Raw genomic sequence first — 10,902 nt, 5'->3', positions numbered from 1 at the left:
GGCTGCTGGGAAGCGGGCGGTGCCATGGCGGCCGGTGGCGGAGGCGGCCGGGAGGGTGGGCAGGGGCTGGGTGCCGGCGGGTTGGCCCTGCTCGGGCTGGTGCCCGGCGCGCCCCGCTGCCCGCACGGTGAGCGGCGGGGGGGCCTCTGACAAGCCGGCCTTGGTGGGGGGGCGCGGTTCGCGGCGGAGGGCTGGCACCTCCCACAGCGTCTCCGTTCGTGCCCAGCCGCTTTCCCGGCCCCCCGCCAGGAGTTGTGTTAACGCGTTCGGGAGCTTGACACTTGCAGGGGGAGTATTAAAGCACGTCTGATGGTGTCTGTCCTTCAGGTCCTGCTCTGCTCTTTGTAAAGACCAGCCAAGGAAGGGAGGAAGGAAGAAGGTTTTATGCTTGTTCGGCCTGTAGGGATAGAAAAGATTGTAACTTTTTCCAGTGGGAAGATGAGAAGGTAAGAGGGCGCTGTTTAGGACTATGGTAAATATTGGGGGTAATCTTTCTATTTAAAAGAAAATAATCTGTGAGCAAATCTGGCATTTGTTACTGTAATCGCCAAAACACTTGTGTATTCAAGTTACGATGTTTGTCAATGCCGTGCAATGTTGAACAAAATAGGATAGTTCTGATCTCAAGATGTCCTCGTCTTCCACAATTAAGACAGGAAATCTGGTGGATACAGGCAGGCAATGGGATATGTAAAATAGATGGTGGGGATTAGCATGATGCTCAGCAGTCTCAGTAGAACATCTGCAGCAATTTATCTACAAAACTTTGGGCAGATAGTTGTAGGGTAACAAAACAGGGATCGATAAGTATTCACGGAGAGCTTGCTGTGGTTTTTGTGCTGCATTTTATGTTACTTTTTCTGTTTCCTAAATGTTTCTTGTGTTGCTGTCATTGTCCTCAGCAGCTTGTCAGGCTGGAGTTTTAATTGTGTTCATTAGCAGCTCATTGCTGTGCTGATTGCTACTGAAAAGTTGTATAAAGAGAACATGAGGTAGTTAATCACTTGCTTGTGTAGATTTAAATGGTATTTTGAATGTCACTGGTATAATGGTGTCTTTTGTTCTACTGAATTTTCCTGTCCTCCCCCATTAAAGAAATCAGTTCCTTAAGTTTCGCATAGGTGTCTTGGAACACTGTTAACTGTGAAACTAGAAGTATGTTTTGTGGGAACAAAGTAGAAGACTCAGGGAAGAGCTGTTATGCTTTTAAAATAATCATACATGAAAGACTTGGGCAACATTTCTGCTGTCATCAGTTGTTCAGGATCAGATCATAGTTCTTCACAGAGAGTGCAGCTGCTGGCACGCATTAATGAAGAGTGGACCTCTGTCTTCATCATAACCAAGTATAGAGTTTTCCCCGAGTATCACATGTGGTAGAAGAATTAAATATTTCTATTTTTTTTACGGTGTAAATTCACAATGAGAGACTCGTAGTGTTTTGCACCATTCTTCTGTGCTGCAGTCATGCTTGTTCTTCTGCAACAACCCAAACAATGTGATAATTTTGCTATGCAGAGTAACTAAAGCATGAGACTTTTGATGCACCCTTTTTGTTTAATAACTGAGATTTAATACAGAGCAATATCTGTTTGTTTTGTAATGTTTTATAAACATAAATTTTACAGGTGTCAGAAACTAGGCTCGCAGCACGTGAAGAATACAATAGAAATCACCAGCCTTCTTTTACACACAGACAGAATGTGGAAAGGTATTGTTAATGGCTATTTTCTTCAGTAAAAATCAAGTAATACAGGTTTAGGCACTTCGAATGCAGAGATAGTATTTCAGGAATCTTTAAAATATGAAAACATGCCAGAGGGATTTGGAAAAATAAGAACTAGTTGACCTGCAAGAGGGAAGCAGCATGAAATCTGTAATTAGAGCATGGTATTTTCAACCCAGGAACTGTATCTATCTGTTTATTTTTTTTTTCTTTATATGTACTGCTTCTTACATTAGTGCTCATAATGTGCTAACAACAGGTCAGTAGAAGCTTCAGTTCAAAAAATTATTCCTGACTTTAGGGTGCAGAAGTAGAAGGCTTAACACTGCGAAAAGAAGCAAAGGTGATACAGTGACCAATGACATCCTGGTTCTGTGTATAAACATGCAGGACTGCTTGCTGGTAGTTGATACGGAGTCTTCACTTTCTAATTCAGTTATTTTGTGGGCACTCTCAATATATTTGGCTCGTATATTATAAGCTTTTTAAAGTGTGCTTTGAATATCTTTTCATAAATACGATTTCATTCACATGTAGGTAGTGGAGATTTTGCAAGAGCGGCTTATGCTACATTGGCTCTTTAAATGTCTGAGCTCAAAAAAAATGAACCCTCCTTCATAGCCGCATTCATATGTTTGTTGCCTATTGTCTTAAAGGTACAAGGATTTTGTTCTGTTGCCGTTATCACAGAGGAGGTTTTGCCGGGAATGCCAGCAATTGCTATTGCCAGCTGAATGGAAAAAACACTCAGCTCACCAGTTCATATGTGATATCTCCAGTGCCCAGTTAAAAAGCCCCAGTCAACTTCTGTATCCACTTGAGAATAAAAAAACAAATGCACAGTACTTATTTGCAGATAGAAGTTGTCAGTTCCTGCTGGATCTTATTACTGATTTAGGATTCAGACGAGTGCTCTCTGTTGGAACACCCAGGTACGTCAGTGAGAATTGTTACACTTTCAAATAATATATTTCCCTCAAGGCTGTGCAGGTTATTAACATTTAAATCATCAAGGATTGTGCCATCGTAAGAGGTTCTCTGTGCTTAAATTGGTTGGAATTATCTAATTGTCTAATGGGATCTTGCTTTGAGCTCATAAGATACAGAAGATTATAACTGCTCTGCAAATAACACACACACTTTAAATGTTCTGTGTTGTTTCACAGAGAAGTGACAGTGGATTTCTTTGCTTATGTTTGGGGTTTTTGTTTGTTCATGGTGATCCCATAAGCTTCACTGACTTTTCATCTTTCAAGACTAATTTTTCTAACTTTCAATATTAGCCACACAGAATCATCCAAATTCAGATTACTCCATTTTCTCTTATCTGTTTGGTTTTAGGTTTAGTAAAATACCAGGCATTCTTGCGAGATAATTTTTGAAGCCACTGATTATGTGTTAAATTTCTTTGCTCCAATTGTACTTCAGGCTTCATGAAATGATCCAGTCAAAAGCATCACGAGAAGAAGATTTCAGGGTTAGAAGCCTTCTGCTAGATATTGATTTCAGGTAGGTTTTGACAAATGTCTGTCTGTCTGAAGAGTATGTGCAAGGTTTGTGTTCCTACTGCTTTAAAAGATAAATTGGTGCTTAGTTTCCCTTTCCTGTCTCTGCATGTCTGTTCTTACACACATACACAAATAACATCCAGTTTATGAGAAAAGTAATAATTCCCAGTACTGGTATGTGTTGTCAGTAATCAGAGCCCAGTTGTTTTCTTAAGGTCTTGTTTTCAATGTAAATGCCTGTAAGTGCAGACAAGAAGTTGGTTATATTTTCCTACTGCCATTAAAACTTATTTTACAGGTATTCACAGTTTTACACAGAGGATGAATTCTGCCACTACAACATGTTTAATCATTATTTTTTTGGTGGAGAGGTAAGGCCAAGTATTTCTTGAGTGCTATGTAAACAAGTACATGTTGTTGATGCAGAATTTTGTAATAAAGTCATGGCTAGACTAAAGGAAAACAGCTATTGTGAGATAAAAATGGTCAACAGTACTGGAAATCAAAGAATAACAGTGCCTCTTCAGTAATTCTTTCTGACTTGATGCAAAGATAAAGTTGCCTGTTGAATTTATGCTAACTGATGTTACTTACACACTATAACTGCTGCTTTTATTAAAATGACTGTTTGGTGTGAGTTGTTTTATTCATTAGCACTTTTTCTGTTGCTACAACAGCCCTTATAAGCCCAATGGATGCCATAAGTCTTGTCCACTGGTAATTGAGGTGGGAGGAAAAAGGAGGTTTTTCTGCTTTATTCAAGGCAGGCAAGGTCAAAAGGTTAACCTTGTTGTCATAAAATGAAATTGAATTAGTATAATGGTTAAAGAAAATGCTGTGCTTCTTGGTGCTTTTTGAATGTTACATTATGTGCTTAATTTTGACTTTATTAGAAAACCTGAAGTTGTAGTAGGACATTTATTGTAACTTTGTACAGTCACAGTGTAATTCAATTCCAAACATTAATTTCAAACATTTATCCCTATAGTATAATCACTCACTCTTTGTTCTTCCTCTGCCATTATTAGTAAGCCACCAGTGATTTGCATAAACTGATTTATTGCAATACTTTTCATACTATGTAGATAATTTTAAGATCTTTTCCATCCAGAAGCTAATTTTGAATAGGATCTTGGAAAGAAAAATAATAACCTAGGTTTAAATGGGAATTTGGTCTGAAAGCCTTACTGTTGATGGTTTTTAATCCATTACTGTAGTCAAGTTTTGTGCTTTTCAATTAAAGCAAAAGACTCTGTTCCTCTGCATTATAAACATTGCGCTGTTCTTTTCAAGGTGTGAAAAGGTGACACCTGTAATGACACTTTATTGCAGTGTGTTCAGATACTGAACTGCAGCACTCTTGAATTCGTACTGATGTCAGCAATCTGGGTTTGGAATGCAGTAGAAGCTAAGTAATAGATGAGAGAACATCTGTTTCACACTGTGAGATGGCAGGCAAGACTTAGCTTTTTACATTTACTTTAATAATAGAGTCCAGGCTGGATTGCTAAAATTTGAACAGTTTTCATAAGCAGTATGGATTGAATCGGTTTTCAGTGCACTGAATTGTTCCCATTACTTTGATAATGCTTTACAAATAAAGGGTATGAACAAAATATATTTTAAGCCTAAAAGTTGCTGTTTTGCTGTAACATCTTTTTTCCAAGTTGAATTTAATACCCTTAGGAGGAAGACTACCTTAGGAAGCTTGAATTGCATCTGCCCATGATACATCATCTCTAGCTGAACAGGGCACTTGTTTTCAGTGCTTCAAGTATAGCTTTCTGTTCAGGTTTTTTTTTTTTTTTTTCATACTACCCAAGAGGAAATAACTTCTGTCTTTAAAGTTGACATTTCTAAAATAATCATTTTTTTGCTAAAGACATTACTGTTGCAGTTCTTGAATCTGTATTTCTGGAAATTAACCTCTGTTTCTTACAGGCTGCATGTGAAACTTGTAGGAAATTCTTGTATCAAGACAATGGCGAAAGAGTCATTATGGTGACTGATCCCCCATTTGGAGGGTTAGTGGAAGCACTGGCTTCTAGTTTTAAAAAACTAATGGCAATGTGGAAGGAGACAGAAAAAGGAGGTGGGTATTGCAGCCAGATAGGTGGGTTGAGCTGTAACATCACTGTAAGAAAAAGTACCTATTTAAAAGTCTGATTCTTGCTGCTCAGATGAATGTGAACACACTCGTGTTATAGTTTCTAAAGATGAACTACTATAGATCTAACTTACTCTCCTGATACTTACAGTTTAATAATACCTAATTTTTTAAGTCTGTCTTAAAAACCAAGAGGTTTTTTATAAATCTACTTAGCAATTAAAATGGACTTTAAAGGCAGAGAAGAAGCTGCTATCAAACCAATACTATTTCTTGCCAGCCTAGGGATGTTGGAATTAGTGAAGTGGAGCTTACAGCTCCACATATATAAAACATGCCAAAACTATCTATGGCCTGAAGGAACTAGTTCTTGTGCCCAGCATGACATACATGTATTCAGAATGTTTTTTTTTCATGTGTATTCAGAATATACATGAAGCATTTTTCATGCTTCTGGTACCTCGTTTTTCTTTAATGTACATCTAAGTCTTTTCATTACTAGGTCATAACAACCAAGAGATGCCCATGTTCTGGATATTTCCATACTTCTTTGAGTCTCGTATTCTGGAGTTCTTCCCAAGCTTTAGTATGATGGATTACCAGGTATGACTGAACCCAGTGAATCTGCCAGATTTCAGACATGTGCATTGTGAACAGGAGATGAAAGCAGATAACAGTGGTAGCACTCGTCTGTAGATAGGCAACCTTCTTGGACTTTAGTTTTGACAGTGTTGGAGGCACTGCAAACCCTGTGGTTCTCATCATGTGAAGTCCAGCTTCTGTATTTCTGTTAGGCATACTTTTGATAGTTTTTGTTCCCCTCCTACAGTTTATTAGGTACCTTTAATTTACCTGTCATGTGTCCATTAACTCGTTTCTTCTGCAGTGTTTTCAGTGTGACAGAATTTGCACTGATTTTGACAGGTGCATATTTCAGAAGTGAGTGGTAGCTTGAAGAAGAGTGTTTAATTTTTTGCAGCTGTTGAAATGTCAGTAGCTTGGTGGTTAATGCCCATCCCTGGTAAAAAAAGATTAAAAAGTAAGTAAATAAGGTCTGTTGTATCCAAAACTGCCAGGACCAAAGTAGAATCACAACAATGGAAATTTTCAGAATTACGTATTCTTATCAGGTTGTCGGTGTTAAAGCAATAATCTGGCATCAGCTTCTCCAGTGTTGTATCCGTTAGCTATGTAAGAGTGTGCACATCAGTGACTTCTGATAGCTCAGCCATGGGTATTCATGATGTTAGTTTTGTTTTCTTGTATAACAGCTCTGTGTAAAATCTGACATGGATGTTCCGAACAACATATATGTATCTTGTAGAATGGAAATTTGTGGAAAAAAATTGGAAACTCCTGCTAGGCTGGACTCCACATTCCTGCCTAATGTTATGAGAAGTTTTGTGCTGGAAAAAGCAGTGCTGATTGAATTTGCAACTTTGTTATTATTCTGAGATCCGATAAGGTGCAGGTCAGCTGGTATTGCCAGCGTGACCAAACGGTATACTTCCATGTTCTTAAATGGGTTGCTCTTTTGTAGAACAGCTGCAGTGCTTTCTTAGATGCTCCATGCAAAAGAGCAAAAAGGTAGAATAGGATTATTGTAGTACTGGGAACTTAGTTTCTTGAATCTAGCCTGATGCTGTGTTTGCAGAAATTTAAAAGTAAATGAGACAAAATACTTGTAATCTAATTTGGGGTTAGAGTATTTTGTATAAAAATGAAAATTTCATAAGGCACATACAAAGATAATAAATACGTAAATAGTTCTGCCTGTGCTTAGCATTCACTCTAAGACTCTTTCTCTGGTTTTCTACTTCTAGGTAGACTATGATAATCATGAACTTTATAAACATGGCAAGACAGGTCGTAGACAGTCTCCTGTCCGTATCTTCACAAACCTCACCCCAAGTATGATTGTACTTCCTGTGGAAGAGGGTTATAGGTAAGATGTATTAACACTTAAGTGACATGGTACTGTTCAGTATTTTCTTGCCTGACTTTTGGATGTGAGGCTGAAGAGCACATTTCTGTCTCTCATTTTTAAGGTTGTATGTTCTGTAAACAGCATGTAGGAGAGCTGGGAACCTAAAAAGAAGTTTACATTTTCAAGTGTGGGATGATGAGATTCCTGAGCTTGTCTATAGGAAATTTTGTGTACACCAACAAGAGGTATTAGAGCCATGCCTGATTATCAGCTTGGTTGAGACAGTAGTTAATAAAATGAGCATTTAGAGAAGCATCAAGGACAAAGGAATAGATCTGGTTTGATTTACTGCTAATAGTATGGCTAATGTGGGTTCAAACACCTGAATTTTATTTGGATGTACTGTGTTTAAATGGCCGAAATGGTGATTTTATGCATCAAAAACATCATCTTTAATTTAGCAAAATGATTCTGCAGTCTTTATTGTTGAGCTTGTATAAAATTAATTTATATTGCTTTGTGAGCAAATAGTGAACCAGTACATTTAAATTTTGGTTTTTTTTTCAGGTTTTGCGCTATATGTCAGCGCTATGTTAGTTCTGGTAACCAGCACTGTGAGATATGCAATTCATGTACGTCAAAGGTACGTATTTTGTCTTCTTTTTGCATAGCAGTTTTAGCAGCAGTCAAATAATAACTTCTGTTATATTTGCTCTGGTAAAAACTTATCCTGATTCTGACTTCCTTAGGAAACCCCAAACAGTTCAGTTTCCTAGACTTTCTGGCTTCAGAGGAAATCATTCATAGTCCACTGGGAATTAATTTCTCTTTCCCCAGTTCCTTTGTGTTGGAAAGAGGACAGGAATAGTTTGGGACTTACACCATACCTTATTCATCAGTGGTCTGTTGACACATACATTTCTTATGTTTCGGAAGTTGTAGAACTTGTTAATTTCAAAATGCTGCAGTTGTCACAAATTCTCAGGACTGTTGTTTCCAAGTTACAGTCCTTCCTGCAGAGGACCTGTTTCTGTAAATAATGGGGACCACACATCAGTAGTTCAGTTTTAAGCTACAGTCAGTGGTTTTTTTTTTTTTTTTAAAGAAAGAAATAAACGATGCATTTATTCATCTTTTGTAGGATGGTAGACGCTGGAAACATTGTGTTTTTTGCAAAAAATGTGTAAAACCCTGTAAGTATAGAAAAATACTTTTCTAAATAAAAGTACACTTCTTGTTTAAGCTGTAGACCAAAGAAACTGAGATTTCAAACCAGAAAATACTCTGTAAAAGAAATAAAATGTAATTTCTCAGAAGACACACAGTAAAAGAAAAATCTCAATTTCACACATGTTGCCACTCGGTAACAAAATATTTGTACCATGTGGGAATGTAATAACATTTTTTGTCAAGCTGTACTAAATCCCATTCATCCTTGTTATACGAAAACTTAAATATTTTGATTTTTTTTGTTTCCTGATGTTGTCAACTTTTCCATTAGAATTTCATAAACAAATAGGCAACTATTAGAAAGTTTGAGAGGGCATGATCAAATTACGTACAGTTGTATTTATAGCTGTGTTTAAGTAGCTGAAGCAATCACTTTTGTTACTGATAGAGAAATTGCAACATATAAGTCCATTTTAACATCTGGATTTATTTTTTTTTTTATGTAAGATTGCACACAGGATAATAGTTCTAATGGCAAAATAATTCAGTTATATTGAAATAGTCATACAGTGTATCTGTCTACCTGGCTGCCTTACAAAATGTGATAAGGGACCAGAAACTGACTGCATCCATCTCTGTAAAACTAAAACAGAATTAAAAACCTGGCAATATAGCCTATATCTAAAGCTTAGTTTCAGAATGATCATTCTGAAAATGATGTTACTTTACTTTGCAGCTTGGTTTCACTGCAACAATTGCAACTGCTGTGCTCTCCAAAACCACTCTTGTGAGAAGACTGTTGCTGGTTGTTTTGTTTGTGGCAAGGCAGGTCACAAACGCAGTACCTGTCCCAGTCTTTCCCGCACCAGAAGAGCTTGCCAGTAAGTGTGGTACTGCATTAATGTAATAAAAGACAGCGTTCAAATGAGATGATATCCTGTTTCATGCAAATTATCTAGAAAGAGATGACTTTTGCCTTTGGGTGCTGATGTCAGCTTTCACCATGTGCTGTATCTCTGCGGTGTATATACTGAAAGGAGGATGTGATAAAAGGCGAGTCACTTACTGTGTCTCCCAGTTCCTTAACTGTGGCTTTTCTTCCAAAGCTGAAGTATACAGATCCCAAATTTGGTGTATGGTGCATGGGATAGCTCTGTCAAGAAATTCAAAATTGGAGTAACGAAACACTTTTATCCCCTTCATTAGATTACTCATGAAAGGGCAGAGAAAAGAGTCAATACTATGCTCTTTTTATTGCTTCCTGTCTCTTTTGCTTTGTTGTGGCATCTTTTGGGGGTATTTTTTTCTGATATTTCAGGTGCTCTCTGTTGTACAGTCTAAATCCCCACCATATAAAATCTGTATTAATGAGGGTCACATTAAATGCTTTTATTCTGCCATGATTGTGCCTCTGTAGCATACACAAGCACATACTTGTATGTATCGAAAGACCCAAAAAATAGTGTGTGATGGTCTTCAGATGGACCTAACTCAAAAGGGGAAAGGGAGACTGAGAGGCTGAAAACAATCCACTTGCTACTTAGACTTAGGTCCTGTATTATTTGCAGGCGTCTTCATAAAGTTGTTACGCTCTCTGTACTTTTTTCTAAGCCTTTCTGTTATGTATCTGTGCATTATATACTGAGTGTGGAAGTCTGTATGTGCTTTTTTGTATTGGTTGCATTTCTTACTGTTTTTACATTGGCTTAAAGGTAAAATGCTGAATAAATACGTAAGTGAAAAATAATAAATGGCAGTAAAATGGACAGTTTTAGGAGGATTAGATGTCATAACATTGTAAGATGTAATGTTCCTTGTATTTTTTGTGAGTTTATGAACTTCTGGGGTCATATACGTCCATGGACAGATTATTTAAAATGCTAGCAAATGTAGAGGTACGTTCTCCACTTTAATCTGTATGTTCCTTTTTTGCGTTACAGAGCTGACAAAAAAGCAAAGGCAGAGAACTCTGAAGAGGGTAAATACGCTGTGAAGCATGCCATATTCTCCAGGAAAAAAGTAAAAAATACAAAAATAAAAAATAATAAAAAAAAAGAAGGCCTGACTTTGGTTGCTGGTACATAGTTATTTTTTATTATGGCCAGCCTTTGATTCCTTTTTCTAATAATGTTAATATTAGCATCCCAAATGAAATAAAACCTGATTCAATTAAAAGTGACAGTTCTGTCATTGTACGTCATTACTGGCATAAAAAAAAAAAAGTGCTAAGTAACCTGAACACCTGCCATGTGTTTGTGTAATAGATTTGTATGTTGAGGGCTAGCTGCCTGGGTCACTGGGCATGTGAAGTTAAGGGAGGAGTTCTGCTTAGCGGTGAGGTGTTGGGGGGCGTCACTGCGGCAGAGGAAGGGTGTGTTGTAGAACCGACTGGGCTGGGTGTCAGTGCAGCCTGTTTTGGGCGCCAGCTCAGAAAGACGAGGTTTGTGTTGCAGTAGGCGGGGCT

The 10,902-nt window shown here is 37.7% G+C and overlaps 1 protein-coding gene across 1 annotated transcript; it reads left to right on the top strand.

Moving 5' to 3' along the window:
* The first annotated feature begins 24 nt into the window (after window positions 1–24).
* ZCCHC4 (zinc finger CCHC-type containing 4) lies at window positions 25–10,699 on the top strand. Its single transcript, XM_065664557.1, is given in 14 exon segments — window positions 25–127; window positions 328–446; window positions 1,629–1,711; window positions 2,383–2,658; window positions 3,155–3,235; window positions 3,533–3,605; window positions 5,176–5,326; window positions 5,844–5,944; window positions 7,165–7,286; window positions 7,836–7,911; window positions 8,410–8,461; window positions 9,175–9,319; window positions 10,379–10,484; window positions 10,487–10,699. Coding segments are annotated over 14 exon segments (1,701 nt in total).
* The last annotated feature ends 203 nt before the right edge of the window (window positions 10,700–10,902 follow it).

Source organism: Lathamus discolor, chromosome 1 (assembly GCF_037157495.1).
Source record: "Lathamus discolor isolate bLatDis1 chromosome 1, bLatDis1.hap1, whole genome shotgun sequence".
NCBI classification, from domain to species: Eukaryota; Metazoa; Chordata; class Aves; order Psittaciformes; family Psittacidae; genus Lathamus; species Lathamus discolor.
This window is presented reverse-complemented; position numbering and strand designations above follow the sequence as displayed.